General features: G+C 41.6%; 1 protein-coding gene across 2 annotated transcripts in view; it reads left to right on the top strand.

The window, feature by feature from the left end:
* The window catches only part of abl1 (ABL proto-oncogene 1, non-receptor tyrosine kinase), a 193034-nt gene extending 174159 nt beyond the window's left edge, over positions 1 to 18875 (top strand). For both annotated transcript variants that reach the window (XM_087998209.1, XM_043720556.2), the window contains exons 7-11: positions 657 to 841; positions 1966 to 2118; positions 3544 to 3633; positions 4445 to 4615; positions 7818 to 18875. In XM_087998209.1, coding sequence (XP_087854335.1) covers positions 657 to 841; positions 1966 to 2118; positions 3544 to 3633; positions 4445 to 4615; positions 7818 to 9544 — 2326 coding nt within the window. In that variant the 3' untranslated portion in view covers positions 9545 to 18875. The remainder of the gene's footprint in view (positions 1 to 656; positions 842 to 1965; positions 2119 to 3543; positions 3634 to 4444; positions 4616 to 7817) is intronic.
* Positions 18876 to 19319: the final 444 nt, after the last annotated feature.

Raw genomic sequence — 19319 nt, 5'->3', positions numbered from 1 at the left:
TGCCCTAGTACTCAGAGTGTGATTAAGTTCACCAGGTAAGACTATGGTTCACTGCAGCAAATTTGTCACACTTATATTTACATGCTAGCTCCTAGTAGAATAGAGTACAGTGTTAGCATTACCCAGTCATCTCTCTTCTAGCTAAGACCTGTTGTGTCATTGACTGCAATCGTTAACATAGCACTGGTTTGGACAAACCTAAGCTCCTTCACTGATGCAAAAAGAGCCTGTGTCACTGAGTTCATTGCACATGCTGTGATAGCGTGTTTATGTCGAAGTGAAAGTTGATTATTTTCAAGGTGCGGAAAAATTCCTTTGCAAAATGTTTTCTGTAAGTAAAGTATTATTTGTGCACTTGCTCCATATATACTGGTCACTCAGGATTGAATTATTTTCTACAGGTGCATTTTGTATTTGCGGAGAGGGAATTGCTATTTTAAAATTAAAATCCGTGTGTTTAAAATGATGGGCCATTTTAATCTAAGCAATGGAGTCTTTAGCAAACTGCTGCAGGTTCCTTCAAGGCAAATACAGCATCCAAGCAATCTAATTTTAACTTAGATCTTTTCTAGCATCAAGTTGTAATTTCTCACAGGGTCTAAGTGTTTCTTTAACTTTCACTCAGAATCTGATTCTTCCTTTTACTGTTTTCCTAGGGATCTTGCCGCTAGGAACTGCCTTGTAGGGGAGAACCACTTGGTTAAAGTGGCTGATTTTGGACTAAGTAGATTAATGACAGGGGATACATATACAGCACATGCTGGGGCAAAGTTTCCCATTAAATGGACTGCTCCAGAAAGTTTGGCATACAACAAATTTTCAATCAAATCCGATGTGTGGGGTAAGTATGTGGTTGTTGCTCCTGAATATTCATAACATACATTGTTAAAATTATTGCACTGAATGCAAGTGTTTTGGAGGAAACTATCTGGAACAGTGAACTCTAGTTAAAGAAACATCACCAGTTGTAGAAACTGGACTTCACCGGTTTCCTCATTTCCCCTCCCCCCACCTTAGCCCAATTCCAACCTGCCAGCTCAGCACTATCCTCATGACCTGTCCTACCTGCCAATCCTCCTTCCCACCTATCCACTCCACCCTCATCTCTGACCTATCACCTTCATCCCCACCTCTATCCACCTATTTACTCTTAGCTACCTTCTCCTCAGCACACCCCCCATTTATGTCTCCACCCCAGACTCCCTGCCTCATTCCTGATGAAGGGCTTTTGCCCGAAACTTCAATTTTTCTGCTGCTCAGATGCTGCCTGACCTGCTGTGCTTTTCCAGCATCACTCTAATCTAGACTCTGATCTCCAGCATCTGTAGTCCTCACTTTCACCTTAAAGAAACATCACCCTATTTAAAAATAAATGCAAACAATCAGCTTGAACCACCTTCTGAATTTCCCTCCTCTTCCAGCCCCCTACCTTACTTATATTATGTCTTGCAACTCTGGCATCCAAGTCTGATGACTGTTACTAGTTGCTGCCTGCGGGTGTGTTGGTTGATGCCTACAATGTCAAGAAGCTGAGTTGTTAGCATTTGGTTTCAGCGGCAATGTTTAGTTTTTGTGTGTTTTATCTAATTCATTTTTCAATCCCTTCCTGCCCAACCCCTATCACCTTATGATTGTGTTATCAGTGATCATTGCTGAATGGGTTGAAATAATATGGAAGACATGAATGAATATCCATCTTAACCTTCAGTCCTTTTTAACTGTAACAGATCCTGAAGCCATCTACCCTCCACAAATATATAATTAAATCATCCTGCCAGTGTTTATTTTGTTTCTCTTCAGTAATTTGACCATTTTTTAGAATTGTTGTGTGAACAAAACCAATTTGTCTCATGGTGGAATTAATGGTATGTCTTTATAGTGCAGATGCTTTTGTTTGGAATTGCTGAAAAGAAAAGAATCCATGTTTTATATCTGAACCAACATAGCATATTACTTTCCTTGTAGCATTTGGTGTCCTGCTGTGGGAGATTGCAACTTATGGCATGTCTCCCTACCCTGGAATTGACCTTTCACAAGTTTATGACCTGTTGGAAAAGGACTACAGGATGGAGCGGCCTGAGGGCTGTCCAGAGAAAGTCTATGAATTGATGCGAGCATGTGAGTACACAAGGAGTTAATTTATAACCAGTTTGGTTTGTATTTGAGTAATAATATTACTTCTGCACTATAGCATCTAGCTGCTGCATCTTCTGCACTTTGCAAACCTGTGATCTCCATAGTCTGGAAAGACGGACAGCAGGTACATGGGAACACCATCACCTCGATCCTACTCTCCATAGTCACGCAGAATCCTAACTTGGAGCTATACCACTGGTCCTTCACTGTTGTTAACCCATAAACCAGTGACCCAGTCTCTAAAAGCACTGGGAGTGCCTTTACTACATGTGCTACAATGGCAAGAAGACATCTTACCATCACACACTCAAAGGCTGTAGAGAGTTGAGCAATCAATGCTGACCTTGCCAAAACTGAAATTCTTGGAAGGAATTTTAAAAATACTTGCAGCACAAAAGAGGCCACATGACCAAATACTGAAACTTGCTTTTGAGACGAGAGCCACATAATGGTTGCATCTTGCTACATTGTGACAATGAATGCCAGGAAGTGTTGACTTGGCCACTCACAATGAAGGTAGAAAAACATAACCAAAAATAATGGCAATTGGAAATATGCAGCATATAAAAATATTTTAACATCTTATTGATCAGCAATAGTTTTGGCAGGATGAGGTAATTTGAAAAAAAAAACTGCAAATACAAAGGATTGATTTATTCTTTGCCCTTGACCTCTCCCTTGTCTTGATTCCTAAATATCTACATTACCACAGAAAAACTGTGAACTTCAGAAACAAAAAAATGAAGTTAATGTAGTCACTATGTCAATGTCGAGCTGCTTTGTGTCTTAAAGTAAATCTCTTTACATGGAGCTTACAAGCTACTTAGCCCTTCAGGTTTGTGCTAATGGTTACCCTACCCCACTTCTCACCCAGTGGGTATGCCATCCTCCTGCTCTGTTTCTGAACAAGGTTCTACTTAAAATGCAGCTGTGTTGTTTACTTCAGCCAGTCCATGTAGAAATGAAGGTCAGATGTTCACCTTTCACTAGATTTAAAAAAAGGATGATTAAACAACAGTCTATTAGTAAGTCAACAATGGTTTGAATGGTGGATTGAGCTGAAAGGAACTGGTGCTAATGAGTGTGGGGTTGAGATTGCAGCTGGCTGCTTGTTGGACAGACACTGCTGACAGTGCACTTTCCACAGGGTTTAACCTTCACCAAGAACAGAGGCAGCTTACTGGCTTTCCTCAAAACCCGTAGGTGGGTTTGCATTGAAAAACAGCTGTGATGTGACTGATGGTTGAGAAATCTTTAGATTAGATTAGATTACATTACAGCGTGGAAACAGGCCCTTCGGCCCAACAAGTCCACACCGACCCGCCATGCACCCATGCCCCTACATTTACCCCTTACCTATCACTTTACTTCAGTTAGAAAACTTCTAACCATGTTGCTCATCTCTAGGTTGGAAGTGGAACCCAGGAGACCGACCATCATTTGCAGATATCCATCGCGCTTTTGATACAATGTTCCAAGAATCAAGTATATCAGAGGGTGAGTGCTTATGGCTGAGGCAATCTGAGTTATATTAGAGATAACCAGGCACTGCTGGTTTCAGTCTCTCCAAAGCAAGCATGTGCATCAAACAAAATTCCAAATTATTTTATTTTCACTTTAATGTATTTCCACACAATTTACTCCATCTACAAATATATCATCACTTTACCTTTGTATAGCAGAGTTTGAAAAATTAGGATACAGAAGTCATTGTAATTGTGCCAATATTTTCAGTGATTCATGGCAATATCCGTGTCTTGCAGGATTCTCAATGTCTATTTTATATAGAAATAATTACCAAAATTTGCAAAAGGAGCATTCTGATATTTTCAGGGAATGTGTCATGTTTGTCAGTGCATTTGGGATGGCGGGGGTAACTCTACCAGGCAATTTACAATGTGTGTGTGTGTGTGTGTATCAGGCTTCCCCAGGAGATTGGTGGGGGAAGGTGTGTGTCAGTAATTGCAGCACAAATCCATGAATTTGCTGCCAACTCTTTTGTGATCAAAGAATTGGATTTTTAACTTCGTTTTTAATGCAAAATGTAATATTAATCTGTGGGTAATGTAAGCAGGTACATGGTGCTATGTTTTCTATTTTAGTAGATCAGTAAACTGTTAAATATTGAGCACCTTTTGTTGTTTAGTTGTTCACTAACTTTCCAGACCTCAGCTGGCTGAAGAAGTGAGCAGGTTGTCTGAACGCCCACACCTACATTTATTTTTGAAAAGCTCACCATGATTTATTCAGAAGATGACAGATGTTGTTTAACAGTCTGGGAATGTTCTCCTTGTTGCGTGTTTTGCAGAGGTTGAGAAAGAGCTCGGGAAGAAAGGAGGGAAATGCTGTGGCAGCAACAAACCACAGGCACCAGAACTGCCAACCAAAACACGCACCCTGCGCAGAACGACTGAGAGCAAAGAGCCAATTGAAGTTCAGGAGGTGTCCCATTCAATATTTAAAGTCTTGAGCCAACATGGTATGTTTCATGCAGGGGGTGGGTGTTAGTAAGGAATGTGTGGGTCATGCACTGAGCTTGGAAAGTCAGACTTGACGCGGCTTTGCAGAAGCATGTGTTTCATCCTAACTGGTCTGTGTGGGCATGTATACAGCACCTGAACCACCTCCCACCCAACACCTCATCTATCCTTATCACATCATATGTTGTACCAGAACTAAAGTTAAACTGTGCAGATCTCTGGAAACCAGAACAAAAGTGCTGTGATTTTGTTTTGTTTTACCTCTTGTCTTAGTTGAATTGTACGGTATCATTAATAAGATATTCAGGGGTTGAATACTGAGTGGTGTGTCTGCTGTGCAACATTTAACATTCTTGTTTTATTTTTCTCCCTTTTTGTGCTGATCATAGTGAGTGTCATGTTAGTCCTGGGATCAGAACACACTCCATTTTAGATGAAGCTTGGTAAAACCTGCTTGACAATGCAGCAAATAATTTGCCTCAACTCTGATCCACAGGAAGGTTCTCTCTACTATATCAGACACCCTCTGGCTTCTGGGTGAAGCTGCTAATCACTGCCCCATAGGAGGTGATCCAGCATTGTAGCACTATGAGCTTCATCTTACGCAGGACCATATGGTGGGGCAGGATTAGGCTATTTGATTCATTGAATCTGCTGCACTATTCACTATAGAGTATGACAGATCTAATAGGCCTTAACTCCACTTCCTTGCCTTTTCCCTGTATCCCAGCTTCTGTGTCAGAGTTTTCTGTAGACTTTCTCCATTTAAAGAAGTCACCTCCTCTGTTCTTGCTGCCAAAAGACATAACCTCATATTTTCCACATTATATTTCATCTGCCAACCTTTTTCCCCACTCGTTTAACCTAATTATAACCCTTTGTAAACTCTTGTGCCATTCTCACACTTGCCTTTCCCATCTTTTTTGTCATCCATAATCCTGGCTATAGTACGTTCACTTACCTCCTCCAATCTTTCAGATAGATACTGTAAGTAACTGTGGGCCTGTTGCTAATCCCTGTGGCCCTCCACTAGTTTGGGAAGCATTCGGCCTGAAAATGCTCCCCTTTTTTCCTCCTAAGTCTTTGTCACTCCTGCTATTCATCATACCCTACACCTAACACCTTGGGCTCTTAATAATCTTGCATGCAGTTCCTTATCGAATGCCTTTTGGAAATCCAAATACAGTACATTTACTTATTTCCTCTATCTATCCTGCTTGTTACCTCAGCGTTTGAATACATTTGTCAGGCTGATTTCCACTCATGAAGCCACACTGAGTCCACTTGGGTATATTATGTATTCCCACAAGCTCTGGTAATGTATTATTTATAATGGATTTCTGTTTTCTCAATGACAGATGCTATGTTAGCTGGCCTAAAATTAGTTTTGACTACATGCCCTTTTGAATAAGTATGTTACATTGACAATTTTCCAACCCTGGGACGTATTGAAAGATTGCTTCCCTAGTGCATCCATTATCTCTACTTTCTTTAAAATCCCAGTAACACCCTTCTTCACATTAGTCTGAGTTGGATTTGAACGCAGGTTCCTTGCTTTACCATCTGTCTCACACTCGAACAATTCTGACACAAATAGTCTCTGTGCCAACCCATCCTTTCCCTACCCACCGTCTTCCCCCCAACCACCGTGCACAGCCACAGTGCCAACCCACCTATCTTTTCTTCCCCCCTCCATGCTCACAAGCAAATAGAGTTAACTTTGGTAGAGTACCTGTTGCTAAAGTCAGTATGATCACTCGGCAGAGTTGCAGAATTGTTTCAGTGCTGAAGGAGGTCCCACAGCCCACCATGTCTGCACCGGATCACCAAATGAGCATCATGACTTAGTGTCATTTTCCTGCTCGTCTCCATAAACCTGGGCATTCAAATAATCGTCTAATGCTCCTTAAATGCCTTGATTGAAACTGCCTCCACCATACTTCCAAGCAGTACATTCCAGCCTTGAATGCCACACTGAGTGAAAAGGGTTTCTTCTCACATCACGTTTGCTTCTCTTGTAAATTAGTTTAAACCTGTGCCCTATCGTTCTCAATCTTTGCACGAGTAAGGATAGTTTCGATCATCTATTCTGTCCTGATCCTTATGCCTTTAAAGTTCCTTGCAAATCCCTTTTAAGCCTTCTCTCCTGCACAGAACGCAATTCCAGCTTCTCCAATGTATCTTAATAACTGAAGTTTATCATACCTGTGACCAATCTTTGTAAAACTCCTCTGTTGTCTTTTCGATGCATTCATGTTCGTCCTCAAGCAAGACATCCAGAACGGCATATAATCTTCTAGCCAATTCTAAAAATGCAGCATGACTACCTTACCCTTGTACTCTCTGCCGTTATTAATAAATCCCAGGATATTTGTACTTTATTAACATCTCTTCATTTGTCCTACAATCTTTTAGTGACTTACTCATATGTAGAGTAACTTAAAGATGGTGTATGGCATGGAAACAGGCCCTTCAGTCCAACTCGTCACCCCTCAACTTCTGATGCTCCAGGGTAAACAGCCCCAGCCTATTCAGCCTCTCCCTATCGCTCAAACCCAACTCTGGCAACATCCTTGTAAATCTTTTCTGAACCCTTTCAAGTTTCTCGACATCCTTCTGATAGCAGGGAGACCAGAATTGCACGCATGACTCCAAAAGTGCCAAACCAACATCCTGTACAGCTGCAACATGACTTCCCTACTCCTATAACCAATGCATTGACCAATAAAGTTAAGCTTACCAAATGCTGCCTTCACTATCGTGTCTACCTCCACTTTCTAGGAACTATGAGTCTGCATTTCAAGGTCTTTTTGTTCAGCAACACTCCCAAGACCTTACTGTTAAGTGTACAGGTCTTGCCCTGATTTTCCTTTGCTCACCTCAGATTCATCTAACTTAAACTCCATCTGCCACTCCACAGTCCGTTGGCCCATCTGATCAAGATCCTGTTGTACTCTGAGGTACACCTAGGTCTCACTGCTGTTGCAGCTTAGAGTAGTGCTCTTTTTGGTTTGGAATTGAAGAGCATAAGTTATAAAATTAAAAGTGTTGGAAACATTCAGCCTGTCAGGCAGCATGTATGGAGAAATGCAGAGTTAAAGGTTTTGCTCAGCAGCCTTTCATCACAACTGAGGATAATTTTGGTTGCCGAGAGCACAATCCAGTGAATGTGAGTGTTTACGTTTGTTTCTGTGTGCACAGATTCCGGGGATCATGAGATGGCAGTTTCTCCCATGCTGCCACGCAAGGACAGAGACCAGGACAGCAACCTGGACGATGACCGTTTGCAGTCTTTCACCAAGGAGAAAGGCAAATCCAGCTCCATCTTCAGCTCCTTTATCAAAAAGAAGAAGAAGACCGCACCCGCCCCTCCCAAGCGCAGCAGCTCATTCCGAGACACGGACGGGCAGGTGGAGCGTAAGGGAGAGGCACTGGAAGACACCAGCACTGGGAAAGATACAAACAACGGAGCCTTTCTCAATAGCGTAGCCCCTCTTGACGCAATCGATCTGAGTAAATTGCAGCACTCATTTAGCACTGTGGCACAAACTGCAAACAATGGAGGTGGAGGAGTCACCAATGGAAGCTTCTTGGGGACGACTGGGTTCTTCTCTCCACATTTGAAGAAATCCAACACATTAACGTCCAGCAAAGCTGCGGGGAGTGAAGAAGAGCCAATCTCCAACACCAAACGCTTCATGAGATCTTGCTCTGCGTCCTCTATGCCTCCAGGCAGCAAGGAGATGGAGAGGAAAGCACTGACGCTGCCCCGAGATCTCCAGTCGGTGGGGAAGCCGGCAGAATCTGTCCTGGCCTCTGGCTGTGACAGGACTGAGAAGCCAGCGTTGCCTCGGAAAAGGACAAATGAAACTAAAGTGGACGTGGTGCCTCGGGGCAGCATGACTGCTCCTCCTCGGCTGCCAAAAAAGACAGACGAGTTAAATGATGATGTTTTTGCTAACCTGGAGTCCAGTCCCAGCTCCAGCCCACCAACATCGACTCCAAAACTTGTCCGCAGGCAGCCAGGGACTGTTGTGTCCAGTGGTCTTGGCCTCAAGGACAAGGATGAAGGTGGGAAGATTTGTGCCTTAAATTCCCCACAGGAGCCCATCTCCTCCAGCCTGGCTGCCCCTGCACTGAAGCAGAGCTCCACCTCTTTCCTTGGGGGAGTGAATCAGCTGACTGAGGACTCGAGGGCACGGCGGTTCAAGCAGGCTTCTGACCAGCTGCTGTCAGCTCCCGTTAGGGACCGGGGCAAACTGCAGAAATCCAAGCCGGCTCCCCCTCCTCCACCAGCTACAAAATCCCTTCGGCCGCCTCGGAGTCCGACCCACGAGGCCACAGCCGAGAGTGCCACAGGCGTCAAGCCTAAGCCGGTCATGGACACTTCGGGTGGGGAGGCTACAAAGGCCCCCCCACCAGGGGATGCAGTTAAAAGGCCCGCCCTCCATTCAGCACCAAAGTCCCAGTCCTCAACGAGGCCGTCAGCTGCCTCCTCATCCTCCACACAACCTGCCTTATCAAACCCAAGCACCGAACAGCCAACCTCCACCACTACAGCCTTCATCCCCCTCATCTCCACCAGGGTGTCTCTGCGCAAGACCCGGCTTCAGCCCGAGAGGATGGCCAGTGCCAATATCACCAAGGACACCGTTTTGGAGAGCACTGAGGCGCTCCGCATGGCTATTGACAGGAACTCTGAGCAGATGGCCAGTCACAGCGCGGTGCTGGAGGCAGCCAAGAACCTGTACACCTTCTGCACCAGCTACGTGGACTCCATCCAGCAGATGCGCAACAAGTTTGCCTTCAGGGAGGCTATCAACAAGCTGGAGAGCAACCTCCGTCAGCTCCAGATTTGCTCAGCCAGCCAGGACTTTACCAAACTGCTCTTGTCTGTGAAAGAAATCAGTGACATCGTCCAGAGGTAGCAAAGGCTCCGGTGGGGTGGGTGGTGGAGGAGGGTGGACATAATATGTACACAGAATGCTGCTCCCAGACTCCGTAACAGTATGATAGAATCAGGAGAAGGACTTGAATTTGGCTGCTTGCTGCCAGAGGTGTGCACCGAAACGTAGCATTTAATCCTGAGTGGCTCTGTAAATTCCTCGTGTCTGCTTCAGTTACCTCTTGCAATAACTTTGTTGTCACATGCAAACATTCATACTGTACAAACAGCAGGTGATTCAGCTTAATAGATCAACTCTAGCCTATGTTCAGCTCACCTTTTCACTCTGTCCCTTTCTCCCTCATGTGCTTAACAGTCTCAAGACAATAGCAGTTAATTCCACTCCAAAACATAAGAGGAACAGCATTTTCCATTTGATAAGTAACTGTGACGTTTTGTTACGTATTCAGGAGCCAACAAAATACTTGTGTATTACAAGTCAGCCATTGTTGATTACAAACCCAGAACATGTTGAAACTTTTAATGGAGTGCTGATAGTTAAGAGAAGATAGTGGGGTAAAAACTGATTCTCACTGACAACCTGATCCCTCACTGCAATTCACCTTCCATCATTTGCACTGGATTTTTGTTTTAAAAAGAGAACATGTGTCGTTTAGCTTTTGCAGTATTAGACAGTGGACATGAATACCAGACAATCACCATAATAAATTTAGTTAACACCTTTATAGACTGTGCTTTCCTTTGGTTATGGGACCATTGGAATTTAATACCGTGGCTGCAAATTTACACATTGTGTACTCATCACAACTGAAGAGATTGTTAAATTAATAAGAGTTGAATGCTGCTGTAAGTGACAGAAAGCATCAAATAATAGTTCACCACTTGTATAGTTCCTACCTCATTCGTACTAGTGTTTCATTTGAAAGCTTAAAAAGCAGACCGAGAAAGCAGTGAAATCAGCCAGAGCCCCATTATTCCGAGGTGGCAAATCTCAATCCTGGCTGGAGCTGGCTTTTCTTGTCAGGGTGAAGAGGATTCAGTTCCATCTGACAACCCTTAAACAAGGCAGAAACCAACCCACAACCACCAACACCCTGCCTCCAATAAACACAACTGCAGAGTGTGGAATAATAGTCTAATCTGGCACTCACCAACACATTTTGACACTAGGACGTGAGATACAGGCTGCCAACTCTGATCTTGATATATTCCTGTAGGTTTCTGCACATGACAGCAGCTTTCTACACTTCAAAAACGTTTTTTTTAAAAAGTCCCTATGGTACATAACATTTGCATTGCACAATTACCAGGGAATGACCATCTCTGAAAAGAAAATGTCTAACCGTCAGCACTCGGCATTCAATAGAATTACCATCATTGAAGCTCCTAACATCAACATCCTGGGGATTACTATTGATCAGAAATTGAACTGGACTAGCCATATAAATGCAGTGGCTGCATGAGTATGTCAGGGACTAGGAATCCTGCAGCAAGTAACTCATCTGATCACCTCTCTTCAAGGCACAAGTAACGAGTTTGATAGCTACACTCCCACACTGTTCTATAACAATACTTGAAGCACAACCCACCGTCAATGCACAGCAGCAATATGTACTATCTACAAGATGCATTGCAGGAGTTCACCAAGGCTCCTTAGAGAGCACATTGCAAACTCATGATCTTTACATTCTAGAAAGATAAGGGAAGCAGATACATAGGAACTTGCAAGTTCTCCTCCAAGTCACTCACCATCAAACTTGGAAATATATCTCTGTTGCCTCAGTGTGGATGGGTCAAAAACTCAGGAACTCCCTCCCTATTGGCATTGTGGGTATACTTAAACCCCATGGACTGCAGCAGTTTCAGAAGACAGCTCACCACCATCACCTCCAGGCCAGTTAGGGTTGGGTAATAATTGCTAGATCAACCAGCAAGCCCCATACCCTGGAATAAATTTTTAAAAAGCAAATTTCTTTTGGAGCAGCTCACTTGAGTGACCAGCAGAGTAGTCACTCATTCCTGGAAGTTTGGTGACTTCCAGCAGTGTGCATTTGACTGTCTAAATGTAGAAAGCTACAGCTGTGGCTGTAATCCAGACTAATCACAGTGTCTATTAGTATTCTGTGTTCAAAGGAGTTGACAAAATCTCACTCAACACTGCTTAACACACACTCATAATCTGTTTTAACAATTTAACTAAATGTTATTATTACACACTGTTTTCTCACAGTGAGCTCCCGCAATCAGCAAATTGGTAATGACCAGATTTAAAAAAAGACTAAAGAAGCCTTAATCTCAGATGAAGATAATGTATTCCTGGCCAAAATTAATATTACTGATATTGGCAATATTAAGACTTAGTGGTCTTAATACTTTTTAGGATCAAATTAATTGATTCTGAGAACAATATGTAACATGAAATGATATATAATTTGTAATTGTATGTAATGTGGTAACTAAAGCAGACTTGAGGACTCGTTCCATCTTTGTATATTTACATTCTTACATCTCTGTCTTGCCCACAGCTGAGATGTATTCACAGGGCTTGAATGCAATAATTTCCCATTTGTAAGATTGTTTTCCTCTCTCTCTAACTAAAATTGTTCCCAGTGAATGTTAGAAGTTACTGGTCAATAGCGAAACTCACTTGAGTAAACCAGGTCATTTGAACCAAATGCTCTGCTTTGACGGTAGCTTGTAACTTTTTTACCAGCCAGAATGTTGTTAATGACTCCAGAACCTTGACTGCAAAATCTGAAGGATTCACAAGCGTTTTAGTAATTGTCATCCACGACTTTGCATCAAGGCTGCCCATGGACATTGTCAGCACCATTTAACAGTTGAAGGGATGTATTTTAAAAGGGGTGGGGGAAAATGTGATGGGAGAGAAATGTCCTGTCCTTTGACTTGTTAGGATGACACAGGAGCAGCCCATAATAAAACCGTGAAGACCCACATGATGCACTGTTGTATGGTAGTCAGGTCTTTTGAAATGCCTGACACTTAACTACATCATTGTGTGTGATTAGCTTGGACACTACTTACTCTGAATCAGAAGGGGCTTGGAAAACAGACCCATAGAAACACAATGTGAAGTATTGAGATGGTTTTGGTGTGTGAAATATACCTTCACACTTGAGTTTTGTTAAGCAATGCCTTAACTTCCTTCTCTCAGCAGTCAAGAATTGGCATCAACCAGACATACATTTCAAGTTCATTAATCAATCCTACGAGGACTTTAGCATCCACCAATCTCAGCAGTTGTAAAGTAAAGCTGATTCTTTTGTTGGTTATTAGAATGAGATGTTTTTATATTGTCATAGAACTGCACTGTGTTGAAACCTGGAGCAGAAAGGCTAAATGTGGCACATTGGAGTCAGATTTGTTTCCAAATCTGACAGCTTGCTGTTTTGTTTTTAATTCCACTTAATGTTCTGAAAAGACTTGAAAGAAATCAAATGCTCATGCATTTTCTGTGTTGGGGTCTAGCTTTATAACTAAAGCTCATGTGATAGTTAAATGGTCTTGATTTACTTTGATTCCTCTCACAGCGATAATCACTGAAGATGTAGCCTCTGTGTATTAGCCAGACAGGGTCAACTCTGATCCCAGTAATAATGGCTAGACTTTCATGGTTGTAATATTTTCATTTTGTACATTGTATCAGTATTTTTTTTTGTGAAGAGATTTCCAGTTTCCACTTACCATACAACAGCAATTTAGGCACAATATTAAAAGGACTTGAATCTGCTATTTGAATTCTCATCACTGTAAACTGTGTTGTAAATGTTCTTCCAAAGGGTATTCTGCCGAGTTCTGTCCAAATGTGCACCTACACTGAAGCTGCAGCCTGGCATTGATATTGGAGACTTGACCACAAGTTGTTGCCGTACACTGTGTTTATGTTGATCAAATTGCAGAGGTCTCGCGCAGCTACTGCTAACACTGAAGTTGACAAAGATCAAAGCAAGGCTGGGCCAGATCAGTGTGAGAACAGCGTCTTGTGTAGAAAATCCTGTTTAAATTGCATCATAGAAATGGGCTAATTTAGCCCAATCAGCTTGTGTCAGCATCCACTTTCCACAAGAAATTGTCTGGCTTAGGAACATCAGAGCAGGATTCAGCCCCTCAAACCTATTCCACTTTTCACTTCGATCATGGCACATCTGTATTTTGACTCAATTTCTCTTCCTTGGCTTATCCCTTGCTCAACAAAAATCTACCAATTTCAATCTTGAAAATTGACTCAGTGATCTATTTTTTCAGGGGAGAGTTCCAGACTTGCATGAAAAAATGTTTCCTGATTCACATCCAGCTGACCTACCTCCAGTGTTAGGGTTTTCACCTCATGTTCTTGTTTCCTCCACCAGAGGAAATAATATCTGCCCTGTCGAAAGGCTTCTTCAATTTAATCTTCTACATCAGGTCATCCTGCAACCATTTCAACTAAAGGGAAGAGAAACCCAGTATAAATACAAATATTGAACATTTGAGTTTGAACAGATCAAAATGATAGCATTCTCTGTCCGGTATAACTAACTTGACATTGTAGATATCTTGTAGTGAGGATAATTCTTATGAATGGATAAAGGTTACAATTGTAACTTATTGATGACACAAATCACTCTAACAAATGTTGGCAGCACAAAAATGCACCTGAACAGCAAAACAAGCCCAAAAAATTACTGAGAATCATAAACATGGCAACTTTGCTTTATTGTGAAACCATAATCAAATCTTAGCGCCTCAGCTCCCATATCATTTTTAAAGCCTTTTCCATTCTTATTTAATAATGAATTCTTCATGTGACATCAGTTCTCAAACAACTGAATAAGTAATAACCTCATTCCCATGGATACCTGACTAGTCCATGTCTGTGTTTATTCTTCCTAATGAGCTTTGTCCCATTCTGCTTTCTCTAATTCTATAAATGTAACTTTCGGTACAGCCCCTCTTCATGGTTTGGACTGAAGCTTTGGGGTGATGTCGAGGAGTGGTAGTGTCACTGTGCTAGTAATTGAGAGGTCCAAGCTCATGCTTTGGGAACGCTGGTTCAAATCCAACCATGGCAGCTAGTGGTATTTAAATTTTCTTCATAAAGTCTGGAATTGAAAGCTTCCCTCGGCAACAATAACCATGCGAACTATCATCAATTGATGTATTTAGTACTTCAGTGACCCTTAGGGAAGAAAATTTGCTACCCTTACTCATTCTGGCCTACGTGTGACTTAAGGCACACAGCAACTGAGTTGACTCTTAACTGCTCTCTGAAATAATCCAGCAAGCAACTCGACAAGAATTATGGACAGACAACAAATGCTGGCTTTGCCAGTGACACCCTCATCTTTTAAAGGTTTTTTTAAAATAAGTTACCCCTTAAATGCATCTGTACTACTTGCCTCATTATGGTAGCTAATTCCACATCTTCACCCTTCTTTGAGGTTTTAAAAGAAAGGTTTTCCTTAGTTCTCTTAAGCTCACCTGCCTATTAACCTGTTCTTTGTTCTTTTCCTTGAGCCTTCACTTTTTATAGAGAAAAGAGTCCTCGTCCCAGTTTTTACTGATAACTATAGACTTTCGGTCCTGGTATCAGCCTTGTGAATCTCTTTTGCATCTCCAGCACCTCTATGTCCTGCTTGTAATGCTCACAAGGGCCCTCACCACTCTTCCAGTCCCATTCTTCCATCACCACCTCGCCTTGGAAACACTGACATCATCTTACATAGATTTACATATGTTATACAGTACAGCCATTGATCCAGTTGGTCTGTACCTGCTGCACACAATCCCCCCCCTCATTGGCCCTTATCAAACCCCAATATAACCAGTTCATTTCCACCTAATATGCTATTAGATGGAGTTTACTCGTTCAAACTCCTGAAGAAGGACATCTGAGCAGTGCCTTTTAATAGTCTACAGTCAGTGGTATTGCACTAGAGATTGGGGAATAAACAATCCCCTGCCCTCACGAAATTGAAGATATAGCTTGTCCCTCATGTTAAAGGCCTACAGCTAAGCAGAGTGCCTGCTGTTGACAGAATGGCTGAAATGTGGAGCATGTCCTGCTGGAGGCAGTGTTAAAACCCAAATCCCAAGACCGTGAGGCATTCAGAGCATCATTGCCATGTTACTATAATGAGGTAATTATGTGGATTATAGCATAAATTGACCAGAGTACAATCAATATCTGACCACCCACAATGGAACGATGAGTGCAGGGTCTCCCTAATATGTTGGTGAAGGCCTGACCATGCAAATATTGGAAATGATAACAAGTGATTGGTTAGCACAAAGTAGATGCAGTGGTTTTTAAAGCAAATTTATGAATAACTATGTAAGTTAGCTGGCTGAGCTGGAAGGTTTGTTTTCAGGCGTTTTGTCACCGTACTAGGTAACTTAATCAGTGAGAGGCTCTGGTGAAGTGCTGGTGGTATGTTCTGCCTCTCTATTTATAGGTCTTGGTTTCTTAAGGTGGATGATGTCATTTTCTGGTTTCTTTTCAAGGGAAGGTAGATAGGATCTAAATTGATGTGTTTATCGATGGAAGTCTGGTTAGAATGCCATGCCTCTAAGAATTCCCGTGTGTGTTTTTATGTATATTGAAACAAATAAGACAAAATGTCTTCTGTTTAATAGATATCTTTAAAAGTATATTTGGTAAGTTCCCCATGGTATTGCTCAGGGTTGGTGATGTTTGTCAGCCTGGACATTCAGGTTATATCATCTGGTTCACTGTGTACTAATTTGTACTGAAGGTGGAATTGTCCACCCACTCGAGGCTATGTGGTTTAATTGATGCCAGAAGTCATTTAGAGGTTTTCTACTGTTAGGGTCAGTCAGAAGAGGTCCTCTGCATCTGTAGATTGGAATTTTTTTTAACTTTGACCAAAACTTGGTTTGAACCATTTTCCTTACTGTGCTGCTGTAAATGAGCTCAATAACAATAAAAATATAAAATTGCAGTTTCCTCTCACACAGTTTCTGATGGAATCAAACAAATAGGTTTTTAGGTCCATTAATTACTGTTAATTAAAGACCCGTGTTCTGTCCATATTAAAGTTATAATCATATATTCAATGCCATTCCTATCAGCATCAGCAATTAATTGAAGTTGGACTAACATTTAGAGTCCAGTGACCTTTCTTCAGGTCAGTATAAAAATGTAAGAGCACAAGTTGTATTTTAGAAAATCAAGTTTTACTTACTAATAAAATACATTTAAAACACGAATTAAATTTAAGATGACCATGAGCACATTGGTGACTCAGAATAAATTCCGATACTATGTTCTACAAAAAGATATGTGATATAGAACATAGAAGAATACAGCGCAGTACAGGCCCTTCGGCCCTCGATGTTGCGCCGATCCAAGCCCACCTAACCTACACTAGCCCACTATCCTCCATATGCCTATCCAATGCCCGCTTAAATGCCCAAAATGAGGGAGAGTCCACCACTGCTACTGGCAGGGCATTCCATGAACTCACGACTCGCTGAGTAAAGAAGCCAACTTTTACTGCTAAGTGTTTACATTCTGAAGCCATTAGACCCCTGGCACAGCCTTGTTAACTGGTAGCTGAACAGTGACTGAGATCGGTTTCTTTTTGGATGCTAATGATTCAAAACTGGCATTTAAAATGGAAACATCCTGACGTTTTATGTCCCTTTGTAATTTTTTAAAAAGTGCCCAACATGAACAAGCCCATGTATTTATGATTTGAGTTTCATTTGATGCTGTAATGTTTTTGAGCACTTACCTCCCTATATTTGGTCACTTGCTGTCAGTTAATAAATTTATACAAAGTGAAGGGTGTGTAATATGAGCACGATAGGGTTTCCCATTATTTATTTATTTATTTGACTCAGGTTTTTATATTTCAGTTTATTTTCTCTCCTACTTTTCCCATTGTCGCTCACTTTTACACATCCTCAGTTGGCCACATGGACTCCAGGCTGGTCTCAGCCCTTCGTTTTAATGAACCTGGCAACTTTCATGTCTTTGCAGATTTCCACTCAGTGGCAGCTAGACCCTACGAGTAGCGTATCCTATAAGCAAATTCAGTCGAAAGTTAATGCAGGCACATACTTCTGAGTGGTCATCCTTCTTGGTCTTAAAGCACTTGTGTCCAGTGCTTTAAGCACCCAGTTCCCAGACTGCTGTACCAGAAAATTTCTTTGCAAAGGATGTCCAACCATACTGTTTCTCTCTCACATTATTTACCAAATATCTGTGAATAGAGTCATAGGATTGGAAGGGTTTTTGTGTTTACACCTAATTGTTATAGGCTTTAACCTGATTGGAGAGGAGTCTCCCTGTCCACGATGGGTGATGGTCTTTACAGATTCCTCTTTGTGAAATGATACAATTCTGGAACCGCTCACCTCTGAGTCATGATGCTATTTTGCATGTGTGAAAATGCTTTTATTTTTGACACTCTGCCATTCAGGTTTGTAACAAATGAATTATCGATCTTTTCTCTGGTAATAAAACAAAGGTTAAGCATTTTTTCATTTTTAATTAAAAACAAGCAGGTTATATTTGTGGACTCCTAGCTAAATTGTTGCTGATCTTTAAATCATTCATTTGTACACTATTGAATTTGGAATTGTTGGCAGGTACCTTTTGGAGCCTGTTTCCGTGCACACCTCTGGATCCTTCCAAAGCAGTACACATTGTAAAATTATCCCAGTAGCAATTTGATCACCTTTGCCAGTGTTTGCACCTATCAGAAAGACAAACCCAGAAGAATATAGTAGCCATTGCCAATGTTTACAAGGGTTATAAAAGCAGCAGGTTTGAACAGTCAGAAAGCATTCTTGGGGCAACAGACACAGTGAATGATTTTTCAACATTTAGCACCTATAAGCCAAGGCACATCACTAGTTGAGAATATTATTGATAGAGCAATTGACCTCCTCTCCCCTCCAAAACAAAACCGTTCCTTTTGGATCACCTTTTGCAATCTAATTGTATTATATGGTATTGTTTTTAATTGCCTTCGTTCCATTTATAATTTTTTAATGAAAAGAAATCATTTCAGTATTAGCGTTAAGTTATGACTTTCCATCACTCTCACCCTCACTGAGTGCTGTGAGTTGGAGCTGAAGAACCATGTGCAAGTTGCCTTTTGTTAAGAACATGAACAATTCTTTTTGCCAAGGTACTGTTTGCTGGTGTTGGTTTTTATTTGAACAGCATACTGTGCCACTTTTATCTGATCTATCCTGATATTACCAGCATTTTGAAGGGTGATTCATGTATTCCTTTTTATGTGTAAATGTCTTTTTTTGTTTCTGTAACATGTATGGTGCAATTTTAATTTTCCTGGTCAAATACAGTTTGTGTTTATGTACTGGATTGCCCTTGCTTTTCCTTGACACTTCTGTTCAAAATTACACATTCCAACAGGGTCTGCACTACTTTCAGCAGTATTTCATTGCCTGCAAAACACTTGAGGACATCTTGTAAGATACTTTAGAAATGTAAGGCTATCATTAGCAGCAAGTGATACCTGAAGGCTAGATAAAAAATCCCGATAGTCCTCCACTTGCACTCTATGTCCTTCATTCGTGAATGCATGCAGAGTTTAAATCTTCAATTGGCTCTGTGTGTCGCACTCCATTATGCATCAAGATGCTTTTGAATTGAAGTCTAACTCCAGAGCGGTCAACACATCATCTCAATTGCTGCTTCCATTGCCAGGACTCTGGGATTGCTGTACTGTCAAGCATGCTGTCCTTCGGGTGGTCAATTGAGTTGAGGTCCCACTCTCCCTCTCCGCATCCATGCTAAAGAC

Source organism: Chiloscyllium plagiosum, unplaced genomic scaffold (assembly GCF_037043375.1).
Source record: "Chiloscyllium plagiosum isolate Xiang-an unplaced genomic scaffold, Cpla_swu_hap1 HiC_scaffold_21, whole genome shotgun sequence".
NCBI lineage: Eukaryota > Metazoa > Chordata > Chondrichthyes > Orectolobiformes > Hemiscylliidae > Chiloscyllium > Chiloscyllium plagiosum.
The sequence above is the reverse complement of the archived record's forward strand: the minus strand, read 5'-3'. Positions and strand labels throughout refer to the sequence as shown.